Source organism: Arachis hypogaea, chromosome 7 (assembly GCF_003086295.3).
Source record: "Arachis hypogaea cultivar Tifrunner chromosome 7, arahy.Tifrunner.gnm2.J5K5, whole genome shotgun sequence".
In the NCBI taxonomy this organism is placed as follows: domain Eukaryota; kingdom Viridiplantae; phylum Streptophyta; class Magnoliopsida; order Fabales; family Fabaceae; genus Arachis; species Arachis hypogaea.
The window spans coordinates 3,292,234-3,306,097 of record NC_092042.1 but is presented as its reverse complement, the minus strand read 5'-3'; the positions used below and the strand labels follow the sequence as shown (position 1 = coordinate 3,306,097).

General features: G+C 28.7%; 2 protein-coding genes across 2 annotated transcripts; one reads left to right on the top strand and one right to left on the bottom strand.

Annotated features, from left to right (window-relative positions):
* Window positions 1-6,052: 6,052 nt before the first annotated feature.
* Window positions 6,053-8,779, bottom strand: LOC112702013 (protein trichome birefringence-like 43). The gene is made up of 5 exons (XM_025752856.2): window positions 8,464-8,779; window positions 7,913-8,084; window positions 7,601-7,782; window positions 6,732-6,890; window positions 6,053-6,509 (listed from the first exon to the last, which is right to left on the bottom strand). Exons 1-5 carry the CDS (start codon window positions 8,709-8,711, stop codon window positions 6,191-6,193), a joined length of 1,080 nt encoding a protein of 359 aa, XP_025608641.1. The 5' UTR covers window positions 8,712-8,779; the 3' UTR covers window positions 6,053-6,190.
* A 1,972-nt stretch (window positions 8,780-10,751) lies between these two features.
* Window positions 10,752-13,796, top strand: LOC112702014 (protein trichome birefringence-like 43). Its single transcript, XM_025752857.2, has 5 exons — window positions 10,752-11,041; window positions 11,295-11,469; window positions 11,554-11,735; window positions 12,108-12,266; window positions 13,195-13,796. Exons 1-5 carry the CDS (start codon window positions 10,794-10,796, stop codon window positions 13,496-13,498), a joined length of 1,068 nt encoding a protein of 355 aa, XP_025608642.1. The 5' UTR covers window positions 10,752-10,793; the 3' UTR covers window positions 13,499-13,796.
* The last annotated feature ends 68 nt before the right edge of the window (window positions 13,797-13,864 follow it).

The window sequence follows — 13,864 nt, the reverse complement described above, 5'->3', positions numbered from 1 at the left end:
GTTTAGCGGCGGTTTTGAACCGCCGCAAAATATTTCGCAGCGATTTCATGAAACGCCGGAAAATAGGACGCGGCAAAACGGATAGCGGCGGTTTTAGTCAACCGCTGGAATAACCGCCACTAAATAACAAATAAACGAACACAACATTTGTTTTGCGGCGGTTCTAAACCGCTGCCAAATTTTAATATTTTTGTTCATAGTTATTAGAATCAGAACTGTAGATAAGGAAAAGCTTTAACAATGTCATGTTACCATCAAGCCAAATATCTCTTCGATGTATATAGCGCTAATAATTATATATATCATCTGAACACATTTAATTGCCACACAGATTTTTATTGTATACTTTATATATCTGATCATTGTTATTATAGGCACCTTATATATTGGGTAAAATACACAATTAAATCAAATGGAGGACCAAATTACACAATTCTACCAAATTAAAAAATATTATTAGGATCTCCCAAAAGCACATTCAAACCAACACTACTTTGAATTAGTCCTATTTGAATTAGTAGTAATGCTTGTAATTGGAATTTGTCCAATTTGAATTATGCTTGCATGTAGTCCTAGGGTAGTTCGAATCAGGGTGATTCGAATTATGCACGCTAGGTCGTCCCTAGTAATTCGAATGAGTCTGCTTCGAATTAATTTTGGACCATAGTAGATCGAAGTAATTTACGTCTATTTATATATGATCCAAGTGTATATAAAGAGTATAATAAAGAGTACATCTAATAATATCCATAATGAATTCAATAAAGAGTATATTCAATCATAAATAAAAAAACAATAATTATAAATATTTTTTATAAATTATTAAAAATAAAATATTTTCTAAAAATATTTATTAAGATTTAGAATTTAGTCTTTAATATTTAAAATTAGTAAAATATTTGTCAAAAATATTATATTTTGTTGGTCAGTTAGCATTATTGAATCTATTAACCACGATAATATGTAGATAATTGATTGATTTTCATATAAAAATATTTTTATTCTATTTAGTATTTAATTTTGATAAAACATTAATTTATTTTAAATTTAGTTATTATGAATTCTTATATCTAAGAATACAAGTTAAGATTGTTATTAAAAAAAAATTAAATTTTTATTTAAATAAATGCCCAACAAATCATTAAAATAAAAAAAGATAATTTAAAATTATAATTTTTGTAAAATTATAACATTTTGAATTTTTAATAACTTGTAGAACATATTTATAATTATTATTTTTAATATTTTATAGAAAATATTTATAATTATTATTTTTAGAAAATGTTTGATTTTTAATTAGTACAGAGTATGATTTTATTTTCTTCTTTTATATCCATATTTGAATGCAAATTTAAATGTCAATAAAGTAAACAAAAAAATCTTATTGGTAAATTTGTTCACATGAGTTAACATATATGGTGATGTCTATGGTGGCTTGTTTGCTTCGTGGCAATGGTGGCTAGATATGATAGAACCTATAAGAGTTTGACAGTTGAAAGAGAGATGGTTTTGACTTGGATTATGACCACCTTAATCGCGATAAATTTGTTAAGCAGTCATGCCAAAGAGATCTGTTAGGAAACGGCCATGGACGCCGCCCAGATCCATGACCCTGGCAAGATGCACGTCTGGCTTCGAACTTTCGAAACTGCAGAGGGGGCAGCGCGTGCGTATGGCGCCAAGGCTAAGACCAATTTTCAGATGGCGGCGGAGCTTCTGAACAACAGCAACAACTTCGTTCACATTAACAACAACACATGTAACCCGAGCCAGAGTAGCACGCTTAATTCATCTTCGCAGCTGCCGTTTTCTCCGCCTTTACTTCTGACGTCATGGCGTTCCCAGCAGCGTGTCGTATCATGTTTTTTGAAATGTTACATCGTGCGACGGATCGAGAATGAGCCGCCAGCGAAATGTGTCTCATAGGCAATGCAATGACTTCGATTCTTCTTCTGTAGTGGACTACGAGGGCATGTCATACAAGGGGCTATTGGATCTCGACCTCACTATCGCTCTTGCTGTAAAAAATGTGTGTTTTATCTACCTTAGATTAGCTATAAGCATGTTTATGTTAATTTAGACTATGACAAATGTCACATTTTTATTAGATGGTCAATTACTAGCCACCTGTAGCCACGGTAAACGTAGGTACTATAGTTGTGGCCAACATATATAGCTTATTTAACTTGTGGTTTTTTTATTTACGTAAAACGAATGTAAAAAAAGTGTTACGAGTTTAAGTAACAATGATTTAAACATATGTAGCTTAAGATAGTAGTGTTTACTTAACTTAGATTATACTCAAATGATTATTACTAAACAAAACATTGTAATATGTGGTAATACGCATTTTGCGGCGGTTTAAACAAAACCGCCGCAAAATGTAAAACAATACTCACCGACAATACATATAGCGGCGATTTTTGAAAAAACGCCGTTAAATACAAGCCTTATTGAAATATAGCGGCGGTTCATAAAAAACCGCCGCTAAATGTGATCTTATTGCAGTCCCGATCAATAACCGCCGCCATATGTATCGCAGGTTGCCATTTTGCGACAGTTTTATAAAACTGCCGCAAGATTTTCGCCGCTATCTGCTGGAATTGTTGTAGCGTTGGGAGATAAATTTTAATATAGGATGAAGAATTATATTGGGTGTTAGAAAATTATTTTCTTATAATATTTTATATACATTAGGTACTGTACATGTACGTAGTATGCAATTATGGAGAGTGAGAAAGAGACAGGATCGGAGAGAGAATGCATGCACATACATATATAGAAAAGAAATTCAATATTGTAATTGATTGCAATATTTGCATGCATAATATAACAAAGTTGACTGCCACTGCCCCCATAGCGTTGACTACTACTGTTACTATATAATTATATATGCCAGCTTGCTACCTTAACTTATTGGCTCTGCAAATTAAATAAAGGAGCATCTCAATTTGGACTCTCTATCATCTTTCTGCTTCTTCTGTTGACTCTCATTTCCTTGTACTATTATTCATTCATTCATTCATGTACTTGAGTTTGGATTTATATATATTGTGTTTGCTACGCGCTTTTATAAAATGGTGTTTTCATAAACCCTAATAATACATTAATACAGGTTAGTTTTAGAAATTTTGTTTTCATATAAATAATTTTTAATTATACTATATGTATATAAAATTCAATCACTAAATAAGTTATCAATATAAAATATATGTTAAAATATAAAATATATATTTAAAAAAAATAAATAATACATATATATATTTATAATTTTATACATAAATAAATATAATTGATTTTGATACGAAAAAAGATAAATAAAATAATATGAATTAAAATTAAATAAAAAAGATACATTAAAATAAAATAAAAACAAAAGGATAAGTTGAAATTAAATACAAATTATTACTCTACTTTTTATCTAATTTCTCGAGCAATAATAAGAGAGGGATCCACTTAACCTCACTTCTTTTTTATCGAAGATAGGGAGACTCGAACCCCACAACCTCTTAGTTGAGTATTGGGAAATTATGTCATTTGAGCTATAATTCATTGGCCCACTCAATCTCACTTGTCTACACCATGATTTTATCACCAAATCAAAAAGTATTTTGACACCTCTATATCACTCAATACCATTACTACAATAGCTAATGAGGTATTTATAACCTCTTATTAAGTTAAAATAAAGAAAACTCTAAAGTCCACAAACATAAAGCTCAATCTAATAATTAAATAAAAAAAATCAAAACATTAAAATAAACTAATAATTTTTAAATAATATTTGATCTCTTCATGTTATAAACATTTGAAGCACCTATAAGATTTGATAATTTTTGTATGTATATATAATATTTTTGAATAATTTGTATGCAATGATCATATTGGATTGATGTATTTAAATAACTTTTTAAATAGTAACATTTAAAAATTAGTTATTTTTTATGATATAATAATATATAAAATTATTGCATAAAAATTAAAATATATTGAAAAAAACCATACAATAGGCCATAATTTTTATACATATCATCATCACTTTATATTATATTATTATATTCTAAGGTTCTTTTATAGTAGTATAACATGAAAAAATATGTACAAGTTGGAATTAATCAAATTAAAGGCACACTATTAGAGATCATTCATCATTATTTATCATGTGATGCATACGTCATAGCGATATTTGTAGTATTATTTTATATATTTGCATGCAAATCTATATGCGATCTATTGTCTGTGTGTGTGTGAGTAGTGCATATGAATCAATGACCTATGATTTCAACCAATATGCAGCATGTTAGATTCTGTTTTACGATGCTTGATTGATGAGAGGCTAGCTAATTATTCAAAATAAACTGTAAGATCTAGAGATCAAATAAATTGAGAGATTGACTAGCCAACTATAGATACAAATAAATACTATAAGAATAAGAAAGAAGATAGAAGAAAACTTTATCTCACTTGTTTTTTCTAATAATTGCTTTTGTTTTTGTCCCTTTTTTTTTTTTTTTTACGGTATCTCCAACCTAGCAGGATAAACACTAATCCATTACGAATCGGAGTTTTATTTAAAAATTTATTGTCGGCCAATAGTTTGTAGCATCTATAAGGTGAAATTTAAACACTAAACACTTGATTAAGTGAATTAGTGGGTTAATTATTAGATTAACCCAACTTAATTTTTGTTTTTCAATTTTTCCACTATATTTCTCAACTTGTCAGGTTAATGACTAATATGTCGTGGATCTGAGCTCAATTTAAGGATCTACCACTGTCTAATAAATTACTATATACATAATGCACAATTTGAACCTTTGACATTTATTTATTTATTTATTTGTCACATAGATTAGACGGCCCTTAATCCTAAGCATTACTCATGTATTACACACCCACACAACACACTCACACACACTACATGAGTTCATTTAAGGGTTCATTTTCCCTCTCATAGGACTTGAATCCGGGTGCAGCTTCTTATGAGGCAATAGATTCTGCCACTAGCTCCAAGCCTCGGCTGCCTCTGACATTTATTTAAACGGACAAGTGATGACTATTCAACCAACCCAAGATGGTTATAATTCTTTTTTTTTTATTTTATTTTTGTCATTGTTTTCTGTTTTTTTTTATCTTGGGCTGTGACGAGCCCAACTGATTAAGACCTTGTTATTGTTGAGAGAGCCTGTTTGGTTATTCAGTCCAATCTTGTTAGATGAAACAAAGAAAAACGCTTTAGTCATTCTGAATTTTCTGGGCTTAAACAGTTACGCGTCTCGAACCAAAAACTTAATTCAAAGAAGAAAAAAAAAGGCTAAAAATTAAAAATGACTTTATTATTCCATATACATATAACAACATTTTTAGGAAAAATACTTGTATGTACATTTTTCTTATACATCTTTATTATCTTTTACATACATATGTAACATCATTTCTCGAAAAATATTAATAAGCAAAATTAAATCGAACCTATTGTAACACACTTTCATGCATAGACACATAAATATAGATGATTTTTTTGTTGTTGTTCAGAATATTTTTATTATATAAAATATCTAAATTTCATTTAATGATCTGGTTAATGAGTTATTGTATGTATAAGACTGATTTTAATATCCAACATTTATTTAAGCTAACGAATAAAATGATCACTTGATTAATCTAAATTGATTAAGAAATAGAGACCACTTTAATAAAGACACTAAAAATGTATTTTTTTTAAAGACGTTCACACATGTCATGTTATTATTAGACATCTTTATTAAACCGGTTAATAATTTATTTTTTATTATAAACCAGAACAAAATCGGTTTATTATAGTAACAATAATAAACTCAATTGTCTGCATTATAATTATTAGACCCGATTTGATCCGATCGAATTATACCATCTAAATCGAATATCTTTAAATTTTTTGATAAAAAGACAATTATATCCCTGATTTTTTGTTTTTCGGACATTTAAATCCTTCAAAATTTAAAAATATAATTAAATTCCAAAAAAAATTGAATTTATTGTTATTGTTATAAAAAAATCGATTTTATTCTAATTTGTTAAGAAATTAAAAAATAACCAATTTATTAATACGTCCAATAATAATGCGATACGTGAATGTCTTTACAAAAAGAGACGTTTTATGCATGGGAGCATCCCCTTGAGAAATATATAGATAATGATGATGATTGTTTTATACATAAGCTCTGAGAAGCTCGGCATAAAAGAGGTGATTCCAAGTGTCAGGAACACCAGGGACACACCAATGGCTACAATCCATGCCTTGATGATGAGATGAAGCATAAGCACCTGGGTGTCCATCTTTTCTCAGCTCCGACAATCTTGTTATATCCAACAACCTCACCGGCTTTCTCATCTTTCTTACTATTCTCTCCACAATCCCTTCACCCGCTGGTTTCTTCAGTTCTCGATACTCATTCACTTCCCTAACTTCTATTGGTTCTCTTTCTTCACTGCATTGCTTTCCATCGTTATTCCCCCATTCGCTAGCACTATTAAATAACCAACACAAGACACCAAATTAACGAATATTGTTTGATAAGGTCGTCATAATATATGTCTGTACCAGACTTGAACCTGCGACCTCTAAGTGAATATGGAGAAACTATGTTATTTGAGTTATAATTCGTTGACTAATAAAAATACTAATTATCTACTAATAAGCTTGTAATATTATAGTGGCGATATTAGTGATTATTATTTAAGAAACTCACTTGGGATGTCTTGGTGAATCCCCTCGAAAGAAGACTAGGGTTTTATCAAAGTCAATGTTATTTTGCACCCAATGAGACCATGTTGATAATGCTTTCTCGTATGCAACCAAACGATCCATGTCTTTGTGTAAATCATCACCATCCACAATGAAATCCCACCTATATATATACCCACATATATATAAGCTAAGGTCACATTCAGGTATCAAAATCAAGACGATACTTCTATAAAGACGGTAAAACGTCTTTTTATAAAGATAGTTATGTGTCGCATTATTATTGGACGTATTAATTAACCGGTTATTTTTTAATTTTTTAACAAATTAGAATAAAACCAATTTTTTTATAACAATAATAATAAATCCAATTGTATATTATCAAATCTGTTCGAACCAATTAATTTACATAACCCATTGGATCATAGATTTTTTTGGTTTTTTTTAACAAAAAAATCAGAGATATATTTGTCTTTTTATCAAAAAAATTAAACATGATTCGGTTTAAATTGTATAAATTGGTCGGATCAAATCGAATCTAATAATTATAATGCGAACAATTGAGTTTATTATTGTTGTTATAATAAATCAATTTTGTTCTGATTTATTAAAAAATAGATTATTAACCGATTTAATAAAAATGTCCAATAATATCATAATACATGTAAACATCTTAAAAAAATATTTTTAGTATCTTTATCAAGTAATCTCCTATTAATATAAAATATATATTAAAAATAAATTAAACAACTTATATATTTATACACAAATATACGTAATTAATTTTAGTATATATATAATATTTTTGTATATTATAATATGTATATAATAGTGAGAGTAATAATAAAATTAAATAATATATATGTGGCGTACGGTCTATCAGAGCCACTATGAAGCCACCAGAGCCATGAATTGAAGATCAAAACATCACTGTGTCGCCACATGTTAGCATCAAAATCAGAAATGGAACCAAGATTCAAGACCATTCCGTAAGAGGTGCTCTCTTTTTCTACCAACAATGCATTCCATGAAAATCCCACTGATACGTTGTGATTCTAATTAATAACACACACATATATAATATAAATAATGAGCTCAATTTAACAATGCAATCATATATAGAAGGCAATAATAATATAATAAATTAATGAGTGTTATTATTATTGAGCTAATTAATTGACTAACCAGAAAGGTGAATTGAGTGAAACCATGATCGTTGTCTCGAGTGAATGCGGCATGAGGATGGTGTGAATGAAGCATGCATATGAAAGATTGCCACTGATTTAAGCTTATTGAGTCCCCAATAAATGTTATCCTTTTATTTCTCATTCTCTCCAACAAATCCTTACCACTAAACCTTCATGAGTATATATACAAAAAAAGAAAAACTATTGGGTCAATAATTTTTAATATTTTTTTGTATGTTATTATTTAGCCAACATAAATATTAATTTATTTTTAATAAATAAATTTTATTAATTTTATTGAAAAATATGGATATAACTGTATCGATTTATGTGTGTAAAATTTTGATAAATATAAATGTAAATTATATATATGTTTATTGTATAAAAAATGTCTGTAAATATGAGTGTAAATTATATTATTGGTCAAATATTAATAAAAAATAATAATATTTATTGATTTTGTAGCATTGCTCAAATTTAAATATAGAATATAAGCATATAAAGAATTATTTTTAATTAGTAATTTTTATTGAAGAGTGATGATGATACCTTGGTAGGTCGCATGCAAATGGTTTCCATCTATATTTGAGATATTGTTGATCTGGACGACCATTTTGTTGGCAATCGAAGTGCATATTTAGATGAAAACATTGACTTGAGTTGTAAAGAGGATATGAATCGTCATAAACCCATTTTCCATGGTAGATATCACACTCCTTTAAATTATTATGAAGCTCATCTTCGCCATTTACATAGCCAAAAAATTGTAGTAGTAGAACCAATAACACAATAAACATGGCTTGCGTTTTTGACACAAGAACAATAATACAAGATCATGTAGAATAAAGGGTAGGGTATGTGTGTGGAATAGGTATCCATTCAGTGGCTTAAATAGAGAGGCAACTAATATATTTGAAAATAAAATTTTTAAAATGTTCATTTAGGCAGTAAATAATTTAATTAAGTTCTTTTAAAAAAAAAGTTTAAATTTTAAAAATTTATATTAAAAGTAGTTTATAAATAAATTATTTTGTATTTGAATTTTTAGTTATAAAAATAATTATTTAATAAATAGGAGTGATAAAATTGTTTAGAAGGAGAAAAATTATATTTTTTTTACTTCTTCAAAAACTCTTAAATAACTTTTCAAAAAATTAAAAATATTTTTTAAAATTATATTAAATAATATTATTGTGACTTTTCATAATTTAAAAATAATATTAATTTCAAAACCGCTGCAAAATGAGAGTTTTTGGTAGTCTCTCCTAAATTTGTTATAAGAACTGCTAACATATTCTATTTAGCAGCGGTTTAAAAAAATCGTCGCTAAATATTTGTCGCTATCTGCCGATTTTCTTGTAGTGAATGTGTACCACATTGACAATGTAATAAGACCATAATTTAATGATCCTGAAATCGAGTCACCGGATTGATGTTACCAAAATTTATTTCTGTTTTATTCATGTCGCTGGCATAGCATGCTTATCATGGTGATAATAAACCCTAAATAATAAGCATGGACATCACCAATTAATGACTTTGCTTTCAATTGGATAAGACCAATGAGAACGATTAGCTTGTGGTGCGTTATTATTAAGTTGTGACACTTTTCCTTAATTAAATTTCCTTCTTTTTCTTTTTTCACAGTGTAGGTATCAGATCTAGGTTGAATAAATGAAGAATTAAAACGAGAGTTTGAAGAATAAAGAGAGCAACTCAAGTTCAGAGAAAAATGTGAACCAAGTTATTACATCACAAGCCACTGCTTCACTCACATAACAGCTTCTAACACCTTTTAACCATTTAACCGCCTCTGACTAACTCTTACTCAGCTTCTTCTAGAACCTTCTTATTAGTTCCACTCTTTCACTTACTACTCCTCCTCCGTTACACAATAAAAATACTCACCAACATTGAATAATTTCTCTTTTTTGAGTGTTTAATATTTTTTTTTGTTCACGGTAGTACCTTACGGATCTGAGCTCCATTTAAGGGTCTGTTGTTGATCAATGGATTGCCACATGTAAAAAATATGATTCGAACTTTCGACACTTGCTTAAAAAGATGAGTGGACTGACCACTCGACCAACCCAAGTTAGTTGAGTATTAATATTTATTGAGCAATGCTACATATGACTAGCATTTATTGGTCAACAATAATTTACATCTATATTTATAGACGTTTTGCATAGAAGAAATATATAATTTGTATTTATATTTACCAGAATTTTATACACATAAATTAATACAGTTTACACTCATATTTTTTAAAATTTACACATAAATTAATAAAATTTATTTATTAAAAATAATTTAATATTTATACTAACCAAATGATAACTAAACATACTAAAAATTACTAGCTATGAATTTCTTTTATTGATAACTAATATTAATAAGATGCAATAAAAAATCAGATACAGAAGTGTCTTAAATTTTGGAATGCAAGAGAAACGCGATTTATACATCACTATATGTAATAGTATGCAGCCTATCAAATAATTAAAAGCTATGGTTGCAAATTAAATTAAGAAAAGTATAGGTAGAAAACAATATAAACAATGAATATATTGGATGTTTATTATTTCACTAGGTATGCGGATAGTTATCCTAATATTAAAATTTAAGTGGGTAATTTGAGAGTGTAGTGTGTTTTTGCTTTATTATGCTAATTTTAGAGCCTATTGTTTATATTGTTTACAAAAATCATTGTTTACCTAGCAAAGTCCACTAAATTATTAATGTTAATGCACGCACGTTAAAGTCGTTTTCTTCATGCAATAATTGATGATAACTTCCCCATCTTTATTAGGTTACATTACATTCATGCCCTGATTCCATAACATTATTCTTTTGCCTTGAAACACTAATAATCTTCTATGGTTATTGCATTTTTGGTTCTACTACTACAATTTTTTGGCTATGTAAATGGGGGAGATGATGAGATCCATAATTTGAAGGGGTGTGATATCTACCATGGAACATGGATTTATGATGACTCATATCCTCTTTACAACTCAAGTGAGTGTTTTCATCTAAACATGCACTTTGATTGCCAACAAAATGGTCGTCCAGATAAAGAATATCTCAAATATAGATGGAAACCCTATGCATGCAACCTACCAAGGTATCATCATTTTTCCTATTAGGTTGATTCTGCATCTATGATAGCATTTATTTTAAGAGACGGAAATTACGATAAGAGACTAAAATTCAGTATTGTATTTGGTGATTAAAGATGGGAACTAAAATTTCAATCTCATTATACAAAATTTTAGTCACAAGATTGAAATTTTTGACATTAAAATTTAACATTGAACCACAAATAACTGAAAGAGAATTAGTTTAACGAAAGAATGATAATTAAATAATGTGCGCAGGTTTAATGGTAAGGATTTTCTGGAGAGATTAAGGAATAAACGGATAGCGTTTGTTGGGGATTCAATAAGCTTTAATCAGTGGCAGTCATTAACATGCATACTTCATTCACACCATCGTCACGTTGCATTCATTGGAGGGATTCGCCATCACGGTTTCTCCAAATTCACCTTTCCGGTAATAATAATAGTTATTCATCATCATGAATTTACTATAACGACAAATCATTAATTATGCGATATTATTGCGGTGTGTATGTAGAATCACAATGTGACAATACTTTTGTTATGGAATCCATTCCTAGTAGAAAATGAAAGCACTTCATACGGTCGTGTTTTGAACCTGAGTTCTATTGCCGATTCTGATGCTACTCTGTGGCAACAGAGTGATGTTCTGGTTTTCAATTCATGGCTATGGTGGCTTCAGTCTGGAACCGCAACTCCGTGAGATCCATAACCCCAAAATTAACTATATATATGCATTGAAAATTTAGATGCAGTTATTTTCATATAAAGTTGTTAGTTAAGAACAGTTAAACGATTCAATATGTTTGATTAAATTGTTATTTAACATCTTTCAACTATCAACTTCACATAAAATTAACTTCACGTGAGTATTCATTTATGAATACTTATTTGTATTTTAAATTAGGTGGAAACTCAGGTACAGTGGATACCTGAGAGCCGTTAGATGATTTGACTGATTTGACTAAATTTTCATCTAACGTCTCTGAGGTATCAACTTCACGTGAAGTCGACTTCACCTGAGTTTTCACCTTTAAATTAACTAGCTTTGATGTTGAACGTTATGTGCAGGTGGGATTTCATAGCGGATGGTAATGATTTACACAAAGACATGGATCGTTTGGTTGCATATGAGAAGGCACTGACTACATGGGCTTATTGGGTGGAAAGTAACATTGATTTTCATAAGACTCTAGTCTTCTTCCGAGGAGATGCAGCAAGACATCCTAAGTAGGTTCCCTAAATAATGGATTAATAATGTTAATTACACAATATCTGAAAGGTAGAAACTCAAGTACGTAGTTAATTTCATGCGAATTGTTAAATAATTTGATAGATTTGATTAAATTATCATCTAACGGTTTTTAACTCTTAATTTTACACTTATCGTAAAACAAAAATGCTATTTATACATCAAAAATCAGTTACTAATGTATTTGTGTAAAATACATATGTAATTTTTGTATTTCAATATGTATTTTATATGGTGAAAACTCAGATGCAGTCGACTTCGCGTGAAGTTGATAGTTGAGAACCGTTAGATGAAAATTTAGTCATATCAGTCAAATCATCTAACAGCTCTTAATTATTAATTTCACGTGAAGTCGATTGCACTTGAGTTTCCACAATTTTATATTAGTAATTGACTTTAATAGCTGATTTTAGTGTAAACATAGCATAACCGATCCCAAAATAATTTTAATTTACACAACTATTGCTACTTTGCTCTGTAGTAGAAACAAGGCAACTAAAATATATTTAGTTTGTGTTTTTATTTTTTATTTTAATTGTTAATATATTTTTTAAAATTTTGAAAAAAAAAAGTAAAAGTATAAAATAAAATTTACTGTTTTTATTGTTTTTTCATAAAATATTAAAAACAAAAATATTGAGAAAAAAGAAAAAAACACATCTCTAAAAAAAATATCATTCTAAAAAAAATCAAATAAATCACTAAAAAAATTAGAATATTAGATTTATAAATTGACATGATTCATCTTTCTGTTAAGGACTTATAAATTCATTATAAAAACTTTTCAACAGCAAATTATTTAATATTTTTCTAACAAGCTATATATAAATTCATTAAAAAATCTCAGATACCTATTTATTTTATTTATTGATATATATATATATATATGTATTGTGAAATATATAGTGGTAGCGCTTGGGGGAATTATGATGGGAAGCATTGCGGTGAAGAAACAGAGCCAATATTTAAGGCAAAGATTCCATTGATGAAGATTCGAGGCGAAGAAATAGTGGAGAGAGTGATTAGTAAAATGTCAAAGGCAGTGAAATTGATGAACATAACAATGCTTTCACAATTGAGAAAAGATGGACACCCAGGTCTTTATGCTTCACCAAGGCATCATGGCATGGATTGTAGCCATTGGTGTCTCCCTGGAGTTCCTGATACTTGGAATCAACTCTTTTATGCTGAGATTCTTAGATCCTTGTAATAAGGATCCGAGCCAATAATAATCAATCTATACATGTATGAATAAATTATCAAAAATGTTATTTTTATGTTCAATCGTTAATGTATTTATGTATAAATACATATATTATATAGTTTATTTTATTTTTAACATATATTTTGTATTTTAATATGTATTTTATATTGATAGCTGATTTTAATAGTTGATTTTGATACTCGCATAGCATAATTGATAAATTATTAATATCTGATGATGCATATGTACATATTTTATATGATGAGTTATGTGATGAATGAGATTTTAGTGATTATGATGGTCATATTTGACTTTTCATCATTAAATGTTTTTTTTACATGTATGAAGAGGGAGAATTAGTGTATTATTAAA

Bases quoted from the DNA above. Each gene is read 5' to 3' on its own strand.
- LOC112702013 (XM_025752856.2), bottom strand. From the start codon at position 8,711: ATGTTTATTGTGTTATTGGTTCTACTACTACAATTTTTTGGCTATGTA. The intron at 6,891-7,600 runs GTACGCCACATA...GTATATATATAG, and splicing joins CATAGTGGCTCTGATAGACC to GTGGGATTTCATTGTGGATG. The intron at 6,510-6,731 runs GTGAGTTTCTTA...GTTATTTAATAG, and splicing joins GATTCACCAAGACATCCCAA to TGCTAGCGAATGGGGGAATA.
- LOC112702014 (XM_025752857.2), top strand. From the start codon at position 10,794: ATGGTTATTGCATTTTTGGTTCTACTACTACAATTTTTTGGCTATGTA. The intron at 11,042-11,294 runs GTATCATCATTT...TAATGTGCGCAG, and splicing joins TATGCATGCAACCTACCAAG to GTTTAATGGTAAGGATTTTC. The intron at 11,736-12,107 runs GTGAGATCCATA...CGTTATGTGCAG, and splicing joins CAGTCTGGAACCGCAACTCC to GTGGGATTTCATAGCGGATG.